We start from the raw sequence: 23,871 nt of genomic DNA on the forward strand, positions 1-23,871 counted from the left end.
GGGCAGGTGTTGACAAGGTGCCAGGAGCTGAGAGTCTAACAGCCGCTCACACCCACCTCCAGGGTGCCCGCTGCCTGCCCTGTCTAAAGGAATAGCCCACCCCCCATGCAAAGACTGAGCTTAGCCTGAGTCCACTCATTGCCAGGCCTGCCTTTTGGGGCACTCGGTCTCTCCCTTTTCCATCCTGGGCCTGGCACACACTGGGATGGGCAAGGTCACTGGGGGAGTAGACAGGTTTTAGCACCCCTGGCCTTCTGATCTTATGCTATTTCAAAAGATCCATTTCTAGACACTTCAGAAGTCAGAAAGTCTGAGTCTTTGCTGGAATTTGTTGGAATGTATTAGTTGCTGGTGTGGGGCTGATGCTGAGCCCGTTATCTTACAAGCCCAGGACTCTTAAGAAGCCAGCAAATACCCTTTCTAGACTGACATTCGGAGGCACAGAGGAGCCTTTCTTTGAATTGTCTTTCCTTTTTCCATCTAATAGATGATATGTAATTTGGATAGAGACATCACTTTATTTTCCATTTTCAAGTTCACATTGGATTATAGCTAATCTTTTGGTAAAAAGGCAGTGCACGTGTATCCTTGGAGGCAGAAAATTCAGAAGACAGTTTCCAGGGCATCTTTTCCAACATGTTCAGTCCGTTCCCCATATCTTTTAACTGGAGCTGTCAGTCTGCTGTGGGGCCCGTCTGCCCACAAGCCGGTGCTGCTGTCGCCTGCCTCCTTCCACACTGTCTGCACAGGGGTCCCATTCAGGGCCCCCACCCAGGACTGTGCGCATGTGCAGCTCAGTACCAGCCATGAGGCACCATTCCAGGAGAACCCAGACCTCTGTATCAGACCCAGACGCAGTCCACTCAGAGAAAACTGTCCCCATCTCCAGGCTAGAATTCCAGAGACTTCCCTCTCCTCACGACCGAGGTCACTCTTCACCAAGTCCCGGCAAGTCTTCTGTCCCGTTCTCTCCGTGCTGTCTCCTCATCTGCGTTAGCATGCACAGCCCCATCCCCTGTGACGCAGGCCTACCTCTGCACATTCATCAGAGGCTGCTCAGCAGAGAATGTATGGCAGGTGCTTATAGCCGACATGAGCTGTGCTTTCCTGTCTGACCTTGGGCAGGGCCCTCCCCAGCCTGCCTTCCACGTCTCTCCCCAGCCTTGTTCTCTGCTGACCTCACGGGCCTCCTCTGCCCGGGCCAGGCCCTCCCCAGCCCTCACAAGCCAGGGCGGCCTCCTGGCGGGGCCGTCGTCATGCCCTGGGTGGGTACCGCCACCCTCTGGGGCTGACATTTTAGGCTTCTGTGTTAATACCACCTCGTTCAGTAAGGGATTCTTATGTACATTTTCTGAGTACACCGTTGTAAGCTTGCGAGCAGGCTCGGACTCCTAACTTCTCTGGCTTCCCCCCGGTCCACAGTCTTCCTGGCTGATGGAGAAGCTGTCACCTGGTGAGGGAGAGTGACTCCCAATAGCAGGGCCACATGACGCTGACTGCCCCTCGTAGAGATCAGAATTTATTGTCAGAGAAGACACACATGCTGCCTTCGGGGACATGACATCACCCACGTTTAGGCTGGGGCCCCCGATAAGGTCTTGCAGGCAAGTTCACAGAGTCCGTACAAAGACCCTTCCAGTGACGCCTCTCTGAATGGCCTCCAGCCTCGGCATTACAGCTCTCATTGGCCCAGGACCCCTCTGTTCATTCTGATCCCCGTGTGTGCGTGCTGTCGTGACTGGGGACTTGTCCAAGAGTGGTGTGGGTCCCGGGGAAGCCCAGGACCTATGGGGTGACAGCCAGCAGAGACTTATCGGGGGCTTGGGCCCCCGGCAGCTGGAGTCCCAGGAGGGCCTCTGAGGGTGGGGCCTGTATCTCATCCACCAAATGCCTAGTGACCCTGGACCAGCCGAGAGTGGGCCCAGTTTTGCACATGGCAGTAGCCTGAGCCCCCACATTGCCCACGTGTCGGGCAGGGAGGCCCCCACTGAGCAGTGAGTGGTTGTCTCTGGTAAGGCTGCTGACCCATCAGCAAGGTCGGGGCACTGCCATCCAGGGCAGCTTCCCGGGGCCACCTCCACCTGCAGGGCCGGCGGGGGGGGCCCTCAGCGTGGCCACGGTGGGTGGGGACTCCCACCAGGCCCAGGGGACCCCCAAGCCCGCAGGCACCCGGCCCTCCTCGCCTCCCTGGGCCCACCCAGAAATTCATCACACAGTGTGACACAGCCCACTTCCTCCTCCCTGGGTTGTACAGTGATTCCTTTACCCCTTCTTGGGAAATAGCTCTTAAAGTGAACAGCAAGCAAATTGGCCTAATAGTTTTTATCTCTGCTTTCTTTCGATGCATCTAGAATTTTTAAAAAGTGAAAGAGCCACAGGGGGTTTGTACGGACTGAATGTCCCGCCGGGCACATGTCACTTTGGGTTAGCTGAGTGCCTTCTGCAGCCTCGGTCGAGCGCCCACAGCAGCACGTCAGACGGATTAGGCGCGCACATTCACTCCTGCGGAGCACAGGCCAGCGGGGGTGGGGGTGACGGGCGTCTGGCTGTGACTGTCCCCAGAGCCAGGGCCAGGGCCAGCCGGCAGCCGGACGCCCCGTGCTCTCGCTCAGTCTTCTCCCCGAGTAGGCTCCGGGTGGCGTCCCCTTGTGTGGCAGCGGCCTTGGCTTTGTCTCTGTTCACACTCAGCCTGGGCCCAGTAACGGTGTCACAGAGGAATCACGCCTACACTGCTCTTAGGGTTTCCGGACCAACGTGGCATCCTCTGGCCTGGCCCTCGGTGGTAAATGACTCACAGGGCTCTTTCTGGAACAATTCCCTGCCTCCCATAGACCTACTGGGGCCAGTCCTGGTCTTCGTGGGACATCCCCCTCCTTGACTGGTGACCTGGTCTCTCACCCTGCCCTGCCGACTTAAAAAGACCGGCCCCCTGGGGCGCCTGGGTGGCTCAGTCAGTTGAGTGTCCGCCTCTTAATTTCGGCTCAGGTCATGATCCCAGGGTCATGGGACTAAGCCCCGCGTCGGACTCTGCGTTCCGTTTGAGATTCTCTCTCTCTCCCTGCTCTGCCCTTCCCCCACTCGCATACACTCTCTAAAAATAAAATAAAACACAGGACTGGCTCCCAACCTCCCCCTTGGGTGGGGCCCGTGAGGCGGACAGAAGCCCCCACAGGGTGGTGCTCCCGTGGGCAGCACCCCAAGCCACCAGCCACGCTCCCCACATGGACGCTTTGGGCCTGCCCGGTGCTTCCTGGGTGCATCCGTGTACGTGGCTCGGCAACGCCCGGTGCAGGCAGGTCCCCACCTGCCGGGCCCCGGCTCAGGTGTCCACGCTTCCCAACAGGGCCTGATGCACTCCAGCGGCCCTGTGGGCCGGCACCGGCAGCTGGTCCTGGTCCTGGAGGGGGAGCTCTACCTCATCCCCTTCGCCCTCCTGAAGGGAAGCTCCTCCAACGAGTACCTGTACGAGCGCTTCGCCCTCATCGCTGTGCCGTCCATCCGCTCCCTCAGCCCGCAGGCCAAGGTAAGCCTCGTGCCCGCCGCGGTGCCTCGTGGTGGGGTGGGCGCCCGGAGGATGGTCTTCCTGGCCAGCCTGGGCTCCTGGGAGTTAGGGTGTGATACCTTCACAATGTTAATGTTGTTGTTTGCGGCCCGGTAGGTTGCCCTGGGAGTAGATCCGTCCGGAGGTCGGGGGGCAGCCCTCCTGACCCCTGACCGTCCTTTGCTGTCCCAGGAAGCCGTGATGTGTGTCATTTCTCTCCAGATGTCTTTGCCGTGACATCAAGGTTGGGAGCTACTCGGAGGCACCGGGTCAGGCCCGAGGCCAGGCTGAGTATCTGAGGAACGTGGTTTCCCCCAGCGCCCCCGACCTCATGCTGACCGGGCGCTGAGTCTGCCCACGGCGGAGGGGCCGCAGACAGGGCTGGCGGACACATGAGATTACCGTCAAGTGGAAATGGGTCTCACAGGCCAACGAAAGAACTGAGCACAAACGAGGTGGCTTTCAGGGGACAGACAGGGATTTGGGTCTCATTCCACACAAGAGTCAGTGTGAGAAGCGATGTCCACAAAAATCAAGAGGGCGACAGTAGGCCATCCACAGAGTCATGGGTCTCACCCCACAGCCACCCTCCGCCCACCCGCCTGATGGGAGAGCCTTCCAGCCAACCCTGATCCTCTTCCCCTTCTCCAAACCCGCAGACCCTCACGGCCCCCGACCCGCCAGGCACGCACTCTGGCGGCCCAGCTGCCCTGCCCAGTCTTCAAACTTGAAAATGGCCTCAAGTGCTGGCGCTCTCAGAGCCCCACAGAGCCGGCTCAGATGGGGCCCCTCCTAGTGGGAGAAAGTGGCTCGTTTAGGAACCCAAACCCCACGCCCTGGGTGTGGACAGCCCCCTTGGGATCTGCCTTCGCCCCTGTTGACCTTGGTCATTGACATGGTTCAAACCAGGTCAGCTTCTGCCTCGCGGGGCTTGGGACACCTTAGTTGTTTGACCGTTTTCGGTGGCTGGATTGTAACCTTCTCACGGAACAGAATTAGTTCGAAGTGAAAGAAATTATTTCCTCTGAGTATTTTGTGTGGCCGTGGCCGACTCTGAACCCCAGATGCGAAGGGAGCTGGCCCCGTTGGACACTGTCGCGCACGGAGGGCCTCTCGCTGCACCTGCTGCCAGAGGCACCCTGAGGGGCAGAGGCGGCCCGTGTTGAGAGAGCTTCGTGCTGATGACAACAGTGAGCTGGCTGTTTGCCACCGTAGCCAGGAAGAGGGAGAGGCCCGTCTCCTGCCCGACGCCCGGCAGGCGCTTCTCCTGCCGAGTCCGAGGTATCCACCTAGTGGAGCCACCAGCAAGTTATTCTGAAATAACTTGATACTTGATGTTTCCCCCACAGCATCGAAAGGCACCTCTGGGGGGCAACCAGAACTTCGCTGGACTTTGTGTGGTTTTATTTTATTTTTTTAATTTTTTTAACGTTTATTTATTTTTGAGACAGAGAGAGACAGAGCATGAACAGGGGAGGGGCAGAGAGAGAGGGAGACACAGAATCCGAAACAGGCTCCAGGCTCTGAGCTGTCAGCACAGATCCCAACACGGGGCTCGAACTCACAGACAGTGAGATCATGACCTGAGCCGAAGTCAGACGCCCAACCGACCGAGCCACCCAGACGCCCCTGTGCGATTTTATAATTCAGTGATGTTTCTATTTTGCAGCACAGGGAGCAGAGGCCAGCTGTGATCTCTCCAGTACAGAGTGTGTTAAGTTAGCCCTGGCTCCGCCAAGACTGACTTGCCTTTGGTCACTCCCAGAGCCCTGACTCCTGGGGAATGAGTGTCCCCCTTATTTCAGGGCCCGCAGGGAGGTCTGCGGGAGTGAGACGCGTGGGGCAGGCGGGCACCACATGTCCTCACCTCCTGCCCCCGGCCCCCCAGGGCTTCACAAACGGGAGAGGCCCTTTCTCCCGTCCGGTCCCAACTGTCAAGAGCTTGTCACATGGAGAATCACTGTGTGATTCTCCGTGAGACGAGCACCCGGGTCTAAAAGGTGTGGAACGTTTGAGCGAACGAGGTCAGTGGGGGAACAGGTGCAGCTGAGCTGGGCCTAGCCCTGCACTGCCCGGAAGCCTGCGGCTGAGCCGGCTGCCGCCACCAGGGCAGCGGGCCACCGTCTGACGGGTGGCCCGCTGGTCTGTCTTCCCTCCCTAGTCTCACCTGAGGAAGAACCCGCCCACGTCCTCCAGCTCCACGTCCATGGCGGCCGTGGTTGGTAACCCGAAGCTCCCGCCGGCGGTGATGGACAGGTGGCTGTGGGGGCCGATGCCGTCGGCTGAGGAGGAAGCCTACATGGTGTCAGAGCTGCTGGGCTGCCAGCCCCTGGTGGGCAGCGTGGCCACCAAGGAGAGGGTCATGAGCGCCCTGACCCAGGCCGAGTGCGTCCACTTCGCCACCCACATCTCTTGGAAACTGTCGGCCTTGGTCCTCACCCCCGGCGCTGACGGCAACCCGGCTGGCGGCAAGAGCTCCTTCGGCCACCCCTACACGATCCCCGAGTCCCTGCGGGTGCAGGACGACGCCAGCGACGGGGACAGCATCTCCGACTGCCCGCCCCTGCAGGAGCTGCTGCTCACGGCCGCCGACGTCCTGGACCTGCGGCTTCCCGTGAAGCTGGTGGTCCTCGGCTCCTCTCAGGAGTCCCACAGCAAGGTCACGGCGGACGGGGTCGTCGCGCTGACGCGGGCCTTCCTGGCTGCCGGCGCGCAGTGTGTCCTCGTGTCCCTGTGGCCCGTGCCTGTGGCCGCTTCCAAGATGTTTCTCCACGCCCTCTACTCATCCCTGCTGAACGGCCTGAAAGCCAGCGCTGCCCTGGGGGAGGCCATGAAGGCGGTGCAGAGCAGCAAGGCCTTCTCGCACCCATCCAACTGGGCAGGTAGGAGCACGGGCCGCTGGCGGACCCCGGGGCTCGGTCCTCACGGCCAGCCCCCGGCTGGGGGTGAGGAGGGCAGCGCGGGGCCCCGAGGAGGCGCAGGGAGAGGGCGGTGTTTGCGGAGACTCTGGCCTTCTGCCAAGTCAGTCATTTACCCCCACGGTGTTAAAGTGGTCTTTTTGACGAGGGAGCCGCAGAATAGTTTGCCATTGGAGCGTGAGGGTCGACCTTTCCTGACACGTACGTGTATGCTGGACGACCCATTTTATGACACCTTCACGTGAAGTCCCTTGAGGGACTGTAGGAAAGAGCCGTGTGGTAGAAGGACCCTGGGTTTGGTCATCGGGAGACCTGGGCTTGACCTAGCCCCACGGCTGGGCTCTGTGACCAGAGCCTCACCCTTCCTGGAGCTCAGCGCCCTCACTGGTCACAAGAGGGTGAGAACTCCTCGTCCGTGTGTGGACCGTCTGGGGGGGCGGGTTCAGTGTCTGTGCCACGTGTGCTACGACAGCACGTGCTCTGGGCGGGCCTGCCGTGGGCTCGGAGGTCTGGGAGTGAGGGGACAGTGTCGTCTGTGACGTCTGGTCACAGGTGGGACAGGGGCTGACCTGGGGACCCTCCCGTGCAGGAAGCCCTCCCCGACAGACTGCCAGCACGAAGAGTCCGCCCCCCCCCCCCCAGCCTCACCCAGCAAGGGCCACGTCGCTGACGCACCCCACGATGTGTCAGCCTGTGGCTGTCTCTCAGGGGCGGCCCCTGCACCTCCCAGGACACTCCAGAGCAAAGGCCAAGTTCCCATCAGTGCCATAGCAATGGGACCGACCCGTAAACAGAGTGTCTTAGTCTCGAGAAACAGAAATGCCAAACACACCCCTTTCAAACATTTATATTTCGTTTTAATCCACGTATACGTTTAAAAACCAGGAACAAGATGGCTTTCGCCTCACCCTTCCTCTCCAAATAAGTCGGGTTTGTGTCTGCTGACAGGGGTGGTGCCATCTTGCAAAGGAGGGGAGGCCCGAGGCGGACCCGGGGGCCCGCACCCCGGCAGCGGCGAGGGCCAGCGGTGGTGCCCGGCCACCGAGCCGTGTTGTTCAGAAAAGGAAACATTTGCTTGCTTCACGCAGCGGCACAGCCATAGCGTTTTGCTAAAAGGCGTTTGGAAAGAACAGGACAGAATCTACCATTTCCTCATGCAGCTGAAGAGAAACCTCCTGTCAGCGGCTGTTCCGCGAGGGGAGGGCCGGGGGCCGGGCTGTGTTGTTCAACTGCTTCCCCACCGGGAGATGCGGCAAGCAGGGCCGGTGGCGGCAGCCCCATGACGGCTGGCTGGCGGCACTGACGTCTGCTTTTGTGTGCTCCCCACAGTCAGAGGGGCTTGGGCCCCCGTGCTTGGCGCTTCTTCCTGACGGGACCCTGCGCCTCTCTGGGGGATCCCTCCCCCGATCTTCCCAACGTGTTTATGGATGTGGCGTCTTTGTCCTTGTTTTAGCGACGGACAACACACATGTCACCGCCCAGTGCTGGGGACAGCGGTGTCTGAATGGTGCTGCCCTGCTCACCTTAAAAACAGCCCTGCCTCCTTCGTGCCCTTGGAAATCCCCTTTTCTCCATTATCTGGGGGCAGCTTGGTCCTCAGCTTGCTTGGTGGCTTGAGGAGACCCCTCCGTCCCTCCCCCAGGCACTGCGTGGGTCCCCCCACCCCGGGTGCCTGCTCGTTCCTACGGCTAGAGAAGGGTGCCTCCTGCCCCGCGGCTGGTGGCCCCGTCCCCGGGCATGTTCCAGACAGACACAGGGGTGTCTCCGGTGTTCCTGGGGATGGTGGCCAAGCCAGGGAAGGGGTCCCGGGGGCCCGGCCCGTCAGCCCAGGGACCCCCACGGCCTCTTCTGCCCTCACTTCCTGTGCAGCAGGAGGACGGAGGCACTTCCCCGAGTGCCCACCACTCCCCGAGCAGCGAAACAGTATCAGTTCCTAAAAGGGAGGGGACAGAAAGGCACCTTAGGGTCCCCCGGTGAGTTAGACATCCCCGCCGTCAGTCCTTCCGCTTTGCCGCGCGGGCCCCTCTTGGCCCGGGTGGCTGTGAGGTACCGAGGGGAGGGCGGGCTCAGAGACGCCCTCCTTGGTTCTCCGCAGGGTTCCTGCTCATCGGGAGTGACGTTAAGCTCAACAGCCCCTCGTCGCTCATCGGCCAGGCCCTCACGGAGATCCTCCAGCACCCGGAGCGCGCACGGGACGCCCTGCGAGTGCTGCTGCACCTGGTAAGCGCCTCACCCAGGCTCCCGGGGGCAGACGCCCTCGAGAGGAGGGGGGGCTGTGGCGTTTCCCTGGCACCGGGGGACACGAGCAGGTGGAGGGGGCACCGTCCCCTCAACCGGTTGAGCCAATTGGTCGAGCGGCAGGCACGACCCGTGTCCTGGGCACGGCTGTGGCAGTCTTTGCCGAGGTCCTGGGGCCCACGTCGCGGCTGCTTCTGGGCCATGTGGCTTTGGGCAACTCGCCTGGCTCGCTGAGCCTCAGTTTCCCCATCCGGAAGGGGGGATAAAACTTTGAATTTTTCAAGGTCATCGGGAGGATTAGAGAACAGGTGAGTAGCTGGAACAGAGTAGGGTCCTAGTGACTGAGAGGTGGTATTTTAGAGTCAAACGGCACGGGCCTTCCCTGAAATTTGGTTGGAGGAAGAGTCCAGCGCTGACCCTGCATTTGGCCAATCCCAGCCTCTGTGGGGCCGGCGCAAGGGTATAGACAGAGGCCCCACATCAGCGTCCACACATTTAAAAGTTATACATCGGGCCAAGAAGCAGTGACACGACATCCCTTCCGCTCTCCCACTTGGTAACCTGGAAGGCGGCTTCTAACAATTTAGAACCGTCAGCCTCCATGGAGCCCTGCAAAGGGAAGACCGGCCCCACCCCAGCCCGAGGGGTCCGCGTGGGTGGACAGTCCATGCCACATCCATGCTCTTTCCAGACCCGATGCAAACAGCTGCCCGCTGCCACCCCAGAGGACAGAGGTGCACACGCCGTGGCTCTGTCCAAGCTCGAGAGAGAGGACGTGGGGCCCTGGGATCCACACAGGCCCTGGGAGCAGGCTGGCGGCTTTGAGCAGGGAGCTTACTTTGGGGGCCGGGTTCCGGTGGGCACGTCCGCTCAGCTGGGCACACTTATTGCCCCCATGGGCCCGGGGCCCGGGCGGGGGCGCTCAGTGCAATCCTGGTGGTAGGTTGGTCCTGTACGTTTCCTGAGCTCAGGGTCTGCCTGACATCAGTGTGTGGCCAGGTAGGAAGGAGGTCACCTGCAAACCCCAGGCGGCCCACGGGCCAGACTTGAGGCAGCCCACACCGCCTGCTCCAGGGTAGCTGAGCTCACTGCTCTGAGAATTTGGGGAGACTCTCCTGGCTGATTTGGACCTGTGCCTGGAAACCGCACAGAGTGATTCGGCTGCTTGGCTTAGGACCTTCTCCGGCCCCGTCACTGCCCCCACCCCCGAGTCCCCTCCTTCCTTGCTGCGGCCCCCAAGCTGCTTTTCTGAGAGAACCGAAGTGCCCTCTCTACCCCTTTGGCTTTCTTCTCCCAGACCAGGCTTGGAGCCAGAGCCAGGTCTCTCTGCTCCCCACTCAGCCCTGCGGCCCCTCAGGCACATTTAAGGGCTGTCTCTTCTTTCTTGGCTTCGTTTCCCAGGGTGAGTACAGGGGCCATGGGTCAAGTTCACCAGCCCTTGCCTCCTAACTACCCTGGGTACCCCCTGGGCCCCAGTGGGCAGCATGTCTCCAAGCCAGCTGGTTGTCCCGCCCAGGAACACTCCTGTCCTGCCTGTGAGGTCAGTTCCCAGCATCCCAGGGTCGTACTGTGAGAAAATTCTCAGGTAACATCCTGGACGGCTCTTCTGCCCCTCCAGTGATGGCACACGTGCCCCGGGGCACACAGGATCTCTGGAGGGACGGAGCTTTCCCCTAAGGAGAGAAACCTGCGGGGAGGCCGGAGGCTGTGGGAGGTGCTCACGGGGAGAGCGGACTCAGTAGTGACTGGACACACTGAGTCCAGCGTGTGCCAGGCATGGCTTCGGCCCTGGCAGGTGGGAGGGGGACCTGAGGTGGAAGGGGAGGCATAGGTTCTAGAGGTCACTGCCGAGGGACGAAGGGGGAGTCAGGGGCACGGGGAAGAAGGGCGCCGCCAGCCAGAGCCCCGCGATGGGGACCACTTGCTGTGTGTGAGGTGTGTGGGCCAGCGAAGAGGGTTCGGGGGCCTGAAGGTTTGTCCTAGTGGTGGGGCACCGCTACACGGTTTGAGGCAGGCCTGAGAACGGGTTTTAGATGAGTCACTTGAGTGTCTGTGGGGGAGAGCCAGGAGCAGAAGAGTGGGCTCAGGAGGGGCCAGAATTCTTCCGAGTCTCCCGGCCCTCATTGGCGTGGACCGGAACCTTCTTTCCCTTCGTGCCCTCCCCTGCGAGAAGCCGGGCCGCTGCCGCAGTGTCAGGATCCCCAGGCCTGGGCGCCCAGGGGGCAGCAGGCAGCCGCGTACTGGCTTCACGCCTTAGGCTTTGTGTGTCCCCAGAGCCACCGGGAGAGAAACCAGGGCTGACCCCTGCCCCTGCCCGGAGTGGCGCTTCACTCCCCGTCGCCCTTGCAGGTGGAGAAGTCCCTGCAGCGCATCCAGAACGGGCAGCGCAACGCCATGTACACGTCCCAGCAGAGCGTGGAGAACAAAGTGGGCGGCATCCCCGGCTGGCAGGCCCTCCTCACCGCCGTGGGCTTCCGGCTGGACCCCCCTGCCAGCGGCCTGCCCGCAGCGGTCTTCTTCCCGACCTCCGACCCGGGCGACCGGCTCCAGCATTGCAGCAGCACGATCCAGTCCCTGCTGGGTGAGCCTCACGGTCCCTGCATTCATAGGGATGCTGGCTCTCACAGCTGGAAAGGAGCGAGTGTCCCAAAACATGGCAGGGTCGCAGACACAGACCTCTCCTCACGTGGAGGAGATCTGAAATAGCAAAGCATTCTCTGCCCCAGCAGGGCACGGCCCTGGCTCTGCCTCTTCCTGGAGTCACATGGAGGAAGTCTGGGCGGACAGTAGCTGCCTTAATATTTCATTGGCAGCTTCGGATCTGACAGAACTGTGTGGCCAAACCCCAGCATCAAGCAGGCTGCAGGCGCCCAGGGCTGACTTTTGTGTATCACTCAGAGGAGGTGATGCTGCCTGAGCCAGGGCTGGGATCCCAGGAATGTGACCACACACCTGGAGGATTGCAGCAGGGGCAGGACTGGCCTTTCTCTGAGCCCCTTCTCTCCTTTCTCAAGTCAGACATAGACTCACATGCCTGGCTGTCCCACGCTTTTGAAAATGCCACCGACGCAGAGTGTCTCAGGCTCTTAGCCTGGGGAGGGCTGTGAGTGCAGAGGCTCTTCTGGGTAACACGCACCTTCTTCTTGGTTTAGGTCTGCCCAACCCTGCCCTCCAAGCCCTCTGCAAGCTCATCACTGCCTCGGAGACTGGCGAGCAGCTCATCAGCCGGGTGAGTTGAGCTAGCTAGGGCGGCTGAGCCCAGGCCTGAGGGCCGTGCCAAGCTGGAAAGATGGGGTGATTTGGCCCTAAATAGGAATCTGCAAGTAACACTGTCTTTTGCTTTTTTCAGCCTTTGGGATTAGAAAGAAAAGGCGAGGGCTGGGGGTGAAACGGCCCCCCAGGCATGTGCATGCACAGGGGGTAGATGCTTGTGCTGTCCTCTCTGGGCACTGGGTTCCGAGAGCAGTAAGGCATCAAGGATGCCTAAGGGGCCCCTGTCCCCTGCAGTCTCAGGCCATTTCCTGAACTATTCAGTGGCCTCCTGCACCTTGTCATCCCCGACCGCCAGCTTTTTCTGCTGACAAGTGTTAGAGCCACATTCTCTCAGCCAGCAGGTGTAGGGCTAGCCTGCCAGGTCCACAACAGGTGTCCAGATCAGAGTACAACCCTGCCTGAAACAAAGTAGCCACAGCCGTGAACACAAAGTCAACTCTAATGCAAGATATTGGTTAGCAGGTTTTTTAAAATGTGCTTTATTTGAAGGGAACGTAGATCTAATTCAGCAATCAGGAAGAGTCTAACTCTCGGTATCATGTAGGCCCTTCCCAACTTGTCCTCAGAGCTCCTGACCTTCCTACTGCCAGTGAGGGTCTGGAACAAGGGGAGGAAGTGACATGGTGAACCCCAGGGTGACCACTGTGTGTGGGAGGGCTTCCAGATGGTATAGCGACCATGAATTACACAGGACAGTTGTCTCTGGTCATCTTGTAGTGTAATAATTTGAAAAAACAATATATATTATTTATCAGCTTTCATATTAGATGTTAATGTTTCTGTGCAGAAATAAAGCTGTTCTGTCTAGGATTAACCTCTGAAAATCTGAGTGCCTGGAGCCCCCCACCTACCTGGGGTTGTTTCCAGCCCAGATCTGGAACACTGTAGCTCAATGACATGGCCCCTTCTTTAGTTCCTGCTCACTCTGCAGTAAGCGTGTTACATCTCCTTTTTGGAGAGAATCAGGAAGGCACTTCTAGAACATCCTGAACCCAGGAGGGCTGGAAGCCTGTGCTCTACAAGAAAGAGAACTCTAGAATTACATCTGCAGGGCAAGGCCGAGTCCCAAAACCCAGCTGCTTGATTTCTTGCTTTGGGTGGCATCACAGGGACTTTCTGCCTCCTATCCCGCTGGGCCCCAGGCACCATGTCCGGGGCTGCCCCCCATGGCCAGCAGACGGTGGATATTTCTTGAGTCACTCTGGAACCACAGACGTTTCTAGAGTGGCCTATACATGGCCTGTGCACCCCCTCCCCCCGCCTCCCACCCAAGTCCTGCCTGCTCTGCTCCTCTCCTGGCAAGGAAGGGCAGGGCCTGGCTACCCCTGACCGCGTCTGGCCTGGTGTGGCTGTTTGTTTTCCTGTGTGTCCCTGCTGACTCTCGCTCCTCTCCCCTCCCGGTCAGAGCCGCGGGCCTGGTGTGGCGCTTCCTAAAGCAGTAAGCAGCTCGTGTTGCATAACAACCTGTGCTTGAGTCTAAACTCTCTTCTTTCTCTCTCTTTTTCTTTCTTTTTCTTATAATCTGCTGGCCGAAGGCTGTTAAAAATATGGTTGGAATGGTGAGTAACTACTTTAAGTAGCAACTGTTGTCAGGTGAGCCCCTGCACCCGCCACCCCCGCGTCCCCTGGGCCCGCTGTGAGCTCAGGCGCACGTGCTGTGGGAGCCCCGTGCACCTGCCCACGCGCGCCCCGGGCTGGGCTGACCCCGGCCACTGGCCACCACCTCGCGCGACTGCCCTCTTCCTCTGCTCTGGCTCCCCCTTTCCTGCTCCACCCTTCTTGTGTTCTTGATTTGACCTCTCAAGCTCCACCAGAACAGCAGGGGCGGAAGTGACTTTAAGTGACCCTGACCCGAGTCGCCACGGGCACTCGAATAGGTCGTGTGGGTTCTTCTGTGAGCGCTAAGGCTCTAGAACATACCTTCACCATGTAACTCGAGATCATCAAGAGGGTTCTAATAAAGACTAACAAGGGGGCCGGCCAGTCCTACAACCCACCCCTCTTCTAGCCCCCGAACCCCAGCACCAGTGCGCGGAGGGAAGAGGTGCGTCTGCCCTGACCTGTGACCCGCCCCCCCTCCCCTGAGCCTCCCCAGAGGAGCCAAGACGGTAGGCGTGAGGTGCCATACAAGGAACTTCCAGTGCTGGGCACGTGTGAGGTCATTAGGGATGACAGCACCAGGTGACGCAGAAGTGATACAGGGGACAAATCGTAGGCGGGCTGGAGGGGACAGAGGCGCTGGGAAGGCGCGGGGCTCACCTGTTCTTGCCCCTCAGCTCCACCAGGTGCTGGTTCAGCTGCAGGCGGGCGAGAAGGAGCAGGACTTCGCCTCGGCCCCCATCCAGGTGTCCATCAGCGTCCAGCTGTGGCGGCTCCCGGGCTGTCATGAGTTCCTGGCGGCTCTAGGTAGGACGGGGCACCCTTCGCCCACGTCTTCACTCCTGTTTTTTAAAACCCTGTTTCTCCCAGTTTCTATTGGGGAAGGCTGGTAGATTCTTAGGGGTCTTTGTGTTTTCTTAGCTGTTTTGTTATGTAAAGATGGTTCAAAGATCCCAGCACTTTAGCCCAGTTTCCAAACAGCCCTCCAGCCTGGTTCCATCTCCCCTACCTACCTTTTGGTCTCATCTCTCATTTCTAGGCATCATCTTAATATAAACGCGCTAGCTTTCAGCACCATTAGGGATCAAGCCATGATTAAAAGCTAAAGAAAACAAAGTCACAAAATAAGGGTTTTAGGGTCGGTCTCTATCCTACTGTTGAAACTCCGTTAGATTTGTTAGATTTGGTGCTGGGGACCTAGAACTGCACGCACCAGGATTCCTGTGCACCCAGATGCTTTCTGTTCCTTTTGTGACACTGTAACATGGTGAGGCAGCTTGACATCATTGCTCCTTTACTAGATGTGTTTCTGGATACGAAAACCACAAGAGGCTGCAGGCTGCTCTCCTGTCCCACTTAAGTGCCTGTGTGATTTGCCCGGGAGCCATTCCCTCCACCAGCTTCTCTGCGAACGCCTGGGTCCTGTGAGGCAAGGTGCTAGGCTCTGGGGGTGCGGCACTGAGCAGAGGACCGTGCGCTCCTGGAGTTGTCAGCCTCGTGGGCAGATATGGTAGACACTTGGCCTAAGGGGAGCACCTTAGGTCACAGGCAGAAGCATTAGGGTCCTAGCGATGGCTGCAAGGGTAGGAGGCAGGGAGGCAGGTGGGTGTCTTCAGGGGGAAAGACCCAGGCAGAGGGAAGAGCCATCGGTGAGCATATGTGTGAGGCACCCATGCTGGTGCAGGAGGCACAGGGACAGATGAGGCCACGGGAAGGCCTTTGTCTGAACCTGAGGGAGTGGGGGTTCCGGAGGATGACACAGCTTTGAGTCACTGTCACGGGGACCAGGCCATCCGACATGGCAGAGCAGCCAGTCCTTAGGCAGTTTTCTTCTGCTTGTGAAACCTGGATATTCAGCATAAGGCCTCATTTATAACCCATTTTGCAGGTGACCTTTCCCGGCCCGCCTCAACTTAGGGCTGGCTCCATTTGCTTTTTTTGTTTTTTAATTATTATTTTTAATGTTTATTTATTTTGAGAGAGAGAGAGGGAGAGACAGAATCCCAAGCAGGCTCCATGCTCTCAGCACAGAGCCCGACGCAGGGCTCGATCTCACGAAGGGTGAGATCATGACCTGAGCCAAAATCAAGAGTCGGATGCTTAACCAACTGAGCCACCCAGGCGCCCCTGGCTCTGTTTGCTTTTAATGGGGGAACCCCCAAAGCCCCATAGGGACTCTGAATCTCTATAAGTCAATGCTCTGACATCCTTTATGATTTGTACTCTTTCTGTGGACTTAAAGCACAGTCTTCTTGGTATAAACATAACAAATTAATATCTAAGTAAATATAGTCAGTAGCAGTTAGCCAGGTCCACACTCAGGAGGAATCTCGTTTGACCTCTAGGACAGGCCTGTCCCTGGAGCAGTGACACAGGACCCAGGTGAGGGAAGACGGAGCCAAGACCTTTCTCTATAAAGGAAAAGCTGTCTTCCTCATGCAGGGCCCACACCTCCTCCCTTCAGTGTGGGTCTGACAGCCAGCCCTTCTCACTGGTAAACTGGATATTTCCAAGTGGATTGTTAGCTCTCCTCGGTGTTGGGAATTGTGGGTAATTTCCTACTTCCTGGCACTTTCCAAATCCACTGATATTCAAGGGGCGACCCAGTGTGCCTGGACTGGGACCGGAGGAGGAAAAGTCTCTGCAGGCTGGGCATCTGGACAAGTGACTCCCTCACTCTTGAGGGCTCTGAGGCACCGGGTGCCCTCTTTCCAGCCCTCAGCACCCAGCAGGAGCCATCACAACCCATCACAGGGCTGTTGGCTATTTACTTCAGTGCTGTTGGAGGAACCAAGTCACATCGTTCTGCTAGAAGTAGAGGTTTCTAACCAAAATCTTACATTTAATATGAATTAGTTATTCGCCCTGAAATACTGAGTTCTCGGAGACCTTCCTGCTGCTTCCAGGGACTGTTTATTTCTGAGTCCAGAGGGGAAAATGTCTCAGAGCAACCGGAAGGCCGAGGTAGCTCCTCGAGTGAACCGAATTCCCAGAGGAATTAGCGCCAGACCCGTATCAGAACCCTGGAGTAAGAATGAAAACGTAGACCCCCTTCTGCTTTGGCGAACACTCGGCCATGACATGCACAGCATGCAGGCTACGGCAGATTGTACGTCAGAGGAGGGAAGGGCCCGGGATCACAGGTGCCTGCCCCATGGGCCGTCGGCACCAAGCGCTTCTGCGGTTGCAGGCGGCTCTCAGTGATCCGCTGCGGGAGGCTGGACGCGGCCGTTGGGTGCTGAGGGCTCCGCGGGCCCTACATCCTGTCTGTGCACACAGCCTTTGGCCACGGCGTCTGCGTTTGGCTCCTTCTTCCCATGTGCCTCCCAGGGAGAAGTGCGCCAGGTGCCTTTGGGAGGTCTCTAATAAGTCTCCGTGCGCTGGTGGCAGCTCGGTAGCTCGCCTCCTGCTCGGGCGGCTCCTGCCCTTTGCTGTGCCCGCTCCACGTCTCAGTAGAGCCGTTGGTGTCAGGGAGCAGTCCCCCTGGACTTCAGCAGAACAAACAGAGCGCAGTCCCAGTGGGGTGGCTCGGCCCAGAAAGCAGACGCTCCATCGTCAGGCGCGCTCATTTCCACGCCCTTGGTGGCAGACGCTGAGCACGTGTGAAGACACCGTCCGGGCCCTTAAGAAGCCTCCACCTTCCCGGGCACCAGCTTTAAGTGTTGGACCCCGGGCCGAATGGAGTGGCCGGTTTTTGTCCCTCTTCAAGTCTTTTTTCAGTGCACGGTTCTTGGAAGGAATGAGCCCGACTGATTGGGACCAGGGGCTCTCGGGAACACAGCTGAGGGTGGGAAAGCTGCCGGTGCTCCAGGACGGGCAGGAGGGAGGGAGCCAGGCCTCCAGGTGCACACTCTGCACTCGGGGGGGCCCCGCACCGGCACCCGGGGCCACCCCAGGCTGGGCGCTTGCTGAGGGGCCCGCGGGGCTTCCCGTGAGACCGTCCAAGGAGCCCCGCGGCTCTCAGCCTTTTCCAGACGTGGACTCTTCCCTACGGAAGCAGATGTTTACATTCTTTGCTCCCCTAGGGTTCGATCTCTGTGAAGTGGGTCAGGAGGAAGTAATCCTGAAAACCGGGAAACAAGCCAACCGGCGAACCGTGCACTTTGCCCTGCAGTCTCTGCTCGCGCTCTTCGGTAAGCGCCTCTCCCCCGCCGCCCCCTCCATGCTGCCCCCCGCGCGCCTGGGTTGCAGATGTCCGTGCCAGCCTGGCTGCATCTTGGGAAGGGAAGGAAAAGTGAATGTGTAGTTTTGGCATAAGTGTTCGGAACTGTCCAAAGGCAGTCAACACACCAACTCATGATCACGACACGTGGTAGAGACAAGGTGTCGCCTAGCGCGGTGAAGATGACACGCAGAGGATGGGACGAGACGGGGTGGCAGCTGCTGACTCAGGGAGGGGCGGGTCCCAGTCATTCATGCTGGAAGCAGCTTTCAGTCCCCTGGGGGCACTCTGCCTGCCTGCCACTCTCAGAGGGTGGTGCCTGGATGCTGGCAAGGATGGTGGCCCTGGTCTGAAGGCAGAATCAATGGGATCTGCTGAAGGGTGTACGTCACAGGAAGGGAGGGTCGCAGGCAATACCTTGTTTTGGGGAACAAATGCCACCTTTTGCTGAGACCTTGGAAGTGGCAGGAGGAACGGGCCTGAGTTCCATCTTGGACACGTTCAGTTCTGAAATGGCCATTAGACACCTGTGCCGACGGCTGGTTACAGGAGTCTGAAGTTCAGGGAGAGGCCGGCGGGGAGAGGACTGTGTCCTGTGATCACTCTGGGGTTCACAGTTTGCAAAGACGAGGACGTCCCAGGAAGGAGTGGTCAGTGAGGGCAGGGAGCGACCAACTGTGAACCTGGGCAGTGAACAGTGGGTTTGGCAGCATGGATGCTGCCGATAACGTTTACAGGAACGAGGGAGGGCAGAGGTTAGAGTGGAGGGGGTTGGGGGCGGGGGGAAGAAGGGGCTAGGGGAAGGGGGAGGAGGAAAGGCAACGCAGAGAGAGAGTGTAAATGACCCTGAGGAGGCTGCTGGAATCCAGAAGGTAGTGGCTGTGGGTTCAGGACAGGGGGCAGCACAGACGGCCCACAGGCCCCGCTCGGAGCACAAGCCACGACACTTACCCTTCCCGGCGGGACCTCATTCCCCAGGATTCCGGGGTAAATTCAGATTGTGTGCACGCAGCACATCCACAGCCCCCAGCTAGCTCCTGCACGTAAGGGGATGCTTGTGACCTTGAAAAAAACATCAAAGCCACAGAGAATTCTAACTGCCCTCTGGGCACTTATGTCTTGTCTCAGATTCTACCGAGCTGCCCAAGCGCCTCAGCCTCGACAGCTCGTCCTCCCTGGAATCTCTGGCCTCGGCCCAGTCCGTCTCCAATGCCCTGCCCCTGAGCTACCAGCACCCGCCCTTCTCCCCCACCGGTGCGGACAGCATCGCCTCGGACGCCATCTCCGTGTACAGCCTGAGCTCCATCGCCTCCTCCATGAGCTTCGTCTCCAAGCCCGAGGCGGGGTCGGAAGGAGGGGGCCCCCGCGGCCGGCAGGACTACGACCGGTCCAAGAACGCCTACCCGCAGCGGTCCACCCTGCCTCGGGGCCAGCTGTCCCCCCAGACCCGCCCTGCGGGCGGCAAAGATGAAGAAGAATACGAGGGCTTCTCCATCATCAGCACCGAGCCGTTGGCGGCCTACCCAGAAAACCGGAAGCTGCGCTTCTCGCCAGATCACGAGCAGTCCCGAGTGGGGACGGCCGGGGGCGTGAAGGTTTCAGTAAGCTCCAAGGGCAGCGTGAGCACACCCAACTCTCCGGTTAAAATGACTCTGATTCCCAGCCCCAACTCTCCCTTCCAAAAGGTTGGCAAACTAGCAAGTTCAGACACGGGAGAATCGGACCAGTCGAGCACAGAAACCGACAGCACCGTGAAATCCCAAGAAGAGAGCAACCCAAAGCTCGATCCACAAGAGTTGGCCCAGAAAATTCTAGAGGAGACGCAAAGTCATCTCATCGCGGTGGAGCGGCTGCAGAGGGGCGGCGGCCAGGGCAGCAAGAACAGTCACCCGGAGGACGGCGGCGGCCCCGGGCCCAACGGCGGGGCCGTCTTCAGGGCGTCAGAGACCAGCGCGTTCAGCAGGCCTCCCCTCTCGCACCCCAAGGGTCAGCCGTCACCGGTCACTGCTAAACCAAAGCCCCCAGCCAGAAGCTCGTCCCTCCCCAAGGTGAGCTCAGGGTACAGCAGCCCCACCAGCTCGGAGGCATCCGTCAAAGACAGCCCGAGCCAGCACGGGGGTCGGCCGTCGCCCGGCGCGGACTCCCACACCTCCCTCCCCGACCAGCCTCTCTTTAAACTCAAGTACCCCAGCTCTCCTTACAGTGCTCACATTTCCAAGTCGCCGAGGAACGTGTCCCCCAGCTCCGGCCATCAGTCTCCTGCCGGGAGCGCGCCTTCCCCGGCCCTCTCCTACTCGTCGGCCGGTTCTGCCCGCTCCAGTCCCGCCGACGCCCCCGACATAGACAAACTGAAGATGGCAGCCATCGACGAGAAGGTGCAGGCCGTGCACAACCTGAAGATGTTCTGGCAGAGCGCACCCCAGCATTCCGCGGGACCAGTGAAAATATTCCGGGGCCCCCCTGGGACGATGACTTCCAAAAGAGACGTCCTCAGTCTCCTAAATTTGTCTCCTCGGCACAACAAGAAGGAGGAGGGAGTGGACAAGCTGGAGCTTAAGGAACTGTCCATGCAGCAGCCTGGAGAAACGCCACAAAAAGCGCCTCCCAACGGCCACTGGCGCACGGAGACCACGGCACTGGGCACGCTGCCCCTGCCCGCCGGCCCGCCCGCACCGGCTCCCGCCCGCCCTTTCAGACTTCCCTCTGGCAACGGCTACAAGTTTCTGTCCCCGGGGAGATTCTTCCCCTCCTCCAAATGCTAGAGCGCGTCTCACAGCCGCGGGCTCGGGCTGCAGCAGCCGCCGAGACAGGCGCACGCTCACGGGCCCACGCCCGCCCGCACACTGAGCGCGGTGGCCCCACCAGCCACGTCTCGTTGGGTGCTCCCTCGGGGCGTGGGCCGCCACCACACCCCCCGCGCCCCCATCCACGAGGCCAGAGGCCACCCTGGGCCAGAGCCACCACAAGCCAGAACTTCCCGTGGTGTCGGTACCGGAGGCTCGTGGAATCTTCTACATGCTTCACCCAATGTTTACCTTGAACTCCCTGCTTCTCATCTCTGATGTGACTCTTCCACAGGATTTTTTTTTACAAAACGGTCATGGTTCTGGGTGGAGAGAGGAAAGGGAGCACATATTTTGCTAAGAGGCATATATGCAGTACCTTTTATACACAAATACAAATAGAGCTTTTTTTAAAGGCTTTCAGGTGCTGGTTGGGGGAGGGATATATAAAATCTAAGTTGAATTCTACATGAAAGTGTGATATTAGCCAAAAACAGAATGGTTTTTAAAATGCCAATGATTTGTAATTAAACTGTAGCAATTCTGGTCGAATGATCGCATAACATCACAGTAGCAATGCAATAAACTCACTGTCCAACAGCACTTCCGTCCTGAACTCCACAAACGTCCTTGGGGCCCCACTGTCAACCAAACTTGAATTTTCTAAAAAAATTTTATGTAACTCTCTTCTCCAGGCATTTTAGAACTATGCAATTGTGATTTAAAATGCAACTTTGTGCTTTGAAAACATTATTGACCTTTTTTGTACATGGATAAACAACTTGGTTTTATTATCGATAGTACTTTGCATTTATAGCTATTATTTTTAAAAAGCTCAAATTTTTTAAAATGTCAAATTTTGAATAGTCATCAGTAAGTAATTATCAAGTTTGCGGGGGAGGGGGGAGGTTGAAATTATTCAGTTTCCTTGTAAGCAAAAAAAAAAAAAAACAAAAAAAAAACACAGCTAACTAGATTTAACCAGAATGGAACTTCCAGCTCCTATTCCCTTCGGCAGCTGCTTTAATTTTATTCTCTTTTCCCAACTCCAGGCCTCTGCCACCTCTCCCATCTAGAGCTGTTCCCGGGCTCCCGCAGCCCCAGCTCCCCATGTCTGTGAGCGGTACCCTCAGCATAGCGGGGACCGCCCCCTCCCCCCCCCACATTACACTTTAATGTCCACAGCCTAAGAAGTGGGGGGGCGGCTTTTGCTGGGATTTACATCCAAACGGTTGCTGAGCAGGGAAATAGACATTCCTGAAAGTGTTGTCCTGAACAAACAGGGTAGGCATCTCCTACAGCCGTGACCTTACGCCCAGGTTCTCGTCAGCAAGGCTGTGACAAAAGACAGTCTAGGTGGGGGTAAGCATTGACTTCTAAAGAAAGAGATGAAATGCTAAAAATCACACTAGGACCAACTTTAGTTGGAGAATTCGAATACACCTCTTTTACAGAATTCTAAAATTAAAATCCTCCCGCCCTCCCCGTGGGGAGTGTCACACTGAGGTGGGCGGCCACTGGGCCCGCGACACCTGGAGTGGACGTGAGAGGCGTGGTGGGAGGGGCGCCAACATTAAGACCCCCAAGTAGAGTCTTTAGCCTCAGGTAGGATCTCACTTTCTCAGCACACACTGACCGCTTGCCCTGTCACTCGGTGAACCCTGAAGAGAGGGAAGGAGACTATTTCCTCGGCACGTTACTCCCCCCTGAGCCCCATCATAGGGCCTTTTTCGCCTTCACCCCGACAGACAGCAAGGGTGTCCCGTTCGCGCCCTGACCCCGACACCGGAAGACAGACACTTCACGAAGAAGCAATCACGAGGTTCTGGGTGTCAGGAGGGAAAAGCCAAACGGTAATAGAAGTCCCAGAGTAGCCAATGAAAGCAAGTTCATAGCACTGTGCATTTAGATAGTGAAATCAGGTCCCCACAACAAACACAACACCTCAGAGTAAATTTCTGAATCCCGATGTAGATAGTCAGGCGGTTCCTTTCTTAGCCATCTCCGCCCTTTCCCAAGTGCCGAGCGGCCCCGGAGGACCGGCCTGGGGTGTGTGCTCCCCGTGTGAGCACACGCACCCCTGTCCACCTCCAGTGCACGCCCCCTACCACCCAGACCGCTTCCCGTGGTGATCGAGCCGGCTAGGAGGTCTCGTGGACCCTGACCCGGCGTTAGTCGTAACCACACTATTGTTTTAGGTTTCGTGTCGAAAAACCAAATGGTGTACGTGACCTTCTTTTTTTTTTTTTTTTTTTTTTTTTTTTTCCTGTCCTAGAGCTAAGCTTCAATGAAGGAAAGCTTAACATGATGGAACAATAAGGACCAATCTAAAAATCACTGTAGAATCGCCACCTGCTTATGTTTACTGTCTTGGTGTTTTCTTTATGAGTGAAATGGATGTCAAGTCACAGGAGATTTTTCAGGCTCCTCCACGGAAAAAAAAAAAAAAAGTATGCACTTAAAAGTTATGTGAGACTGTAAAATTCACAGATTTCTTTGTACAGATCAGGGGTTCGCAGACCGTGACCCACAGGCTGAATCTGGTCGGAGGCCTCGTTGTTTATAGCCATGAGATAGCAATGGATTTCACATGTTTAAATAGTTATAGAAGTACCTCCATAATATTCTCGATTTTGCCTCCTGGCCCACAAAGCCTACCATACCGGATGCCTGACCTTTTAAGAAAAAGTTTGCTGACTCCTAGTGCAGGAGACAGAAAACACAATTAGAATGTTTTGTTTCTACAGTGTAGGGAACGTGAGTGTCGAGTCGTGGATAAAGTTGGCATGCATGGGAACCCTGAGCCATGGGGTAGAAGCAAAGAACTCCCGCACAGTCCGTGGCTCTTTGCCCCGCTTGGAATGATTCAACGGCTGTGGGTAAAATGAACAAAACCATCTTTTCCTTACCGTGTGCAGAAAGCATTGGATACATTTCGTTTTCAGCTCAGGAAACTGGAATGTCCTGCCCCCATCCTCCTCCATCAGATGCAGATACACTGAGCACAAGCAATAAAATCTCCCTCCTTGGCATGACCACAAAGCAAGGGGTAGATCCCATCTGAATTCTCACCGGTTGGCGAACTTGTTAATAACCAAGTCGAAACACCAGGACAAAATGAGCTACTGAAACTTACCGTTTTGATCCGCCTTAGCGTGTAGTGAAACGAAAATGTTGTCACTTCATCCTGTTTGAAAAACATCGTGGTCCACTCTGATCCTCGCTGGGTCTCAGCAGGACACACTGTCCTTGTCCCGCTCTGGCGTCCCAGTGAATCTCGGTAAGTGGTCATTGCAGCAAGTCCCCAGCACACGCCCGACCCTCCCCCCCACCCCACCCCTACCTCCGACCCCCCTG

At 57.9% G+C, this 23,871-nt stretch overlaps 1 protein-coding gene and 1 long non-coding RNA gene across 7 annotated transcripts in view; one reads left to right on the top strand and one right to left on the bottom strand.

The window, feature by feature from the left end:
• The window catches only part of TTC28 (tetratricopeptide repeat domain 28), a 635,539-nt gene extending 612,726 nt beyond the window's left edge, over positions 1-22,813 (top strand). For 4 of the 6 annotated variants that reach the window (XM_047827138.1, XM_047827140.1, XM_047827142.1 and 1 more), the window contains 9 exons: positions 3,344-3,523; positions 5,703-6,423; positions 8,555-8,679; positions 11,047-11,278; positions 11,850-11,926; positions 13,506-13,529; positions 14,247-14,376; positions 17,595-17,702; positions 18,860-22,813. In XM_047827138.1, the coding sequence (XP_047683094.1) occupies positions 3,344-3,523; positions 5,703-6,423; positions 8,555-8,679; positions 11,047-11,278; positions 11,850-11,926; positions 13,506-13,529; positions 14,247-14,376; positions 17,595-17,702; positions 18,860-20,493 (3,231 nt within the window). In that variant the 3' untranslated portion in view covers positions 20,494-22,813. The remainder of the gene's footprint in view (positions 1-3,343; positions 3,524-5,702; positions 6,424-8,554; positions 8,680-11,046; positions 11,279-11,849; positions 11,927-13,505; positions 13,530-14,246; positions 14,377-17,594; positions 17,703-18,859) is intronic. The other 2 variants (XM_047827139.1, XM_047827141.1) reach the window with 1 other exon arrangement.
• LOC125148834 (uncharacterized) lies at positions 14,364-20,074 on the bottom strand. The gene is made up of 3 exons (XR_007145712.1): positions 19,942-20,074; positions 18,683-18,793; positions 14,364-18,414 (listed from the first exon to the last, which is right to left on the bottom strand). It is a non-coding gene; the product is annotated as an uncharacterized LOC125148834 (long non-coding RNA).
• Positions 22,814-23,871: the final 1,058 nt, after the last annotated feature.

Source organism: Prionailurus viverrinus, chromosome D3 (assembly GCF_022837055.1).
Source record: "Prionailurus viverrinus isolate Anna chromosome D3, UM_Priviv_1.0, whole genome shotgun sequence".
NCBI classification, from domain to species: domain Eukaryota; kingdom Metazoa; phylum Chordata; class Mammalia; order Carnivora; family Felidae; genus Prionailurus; species Prionailurus viverrinus.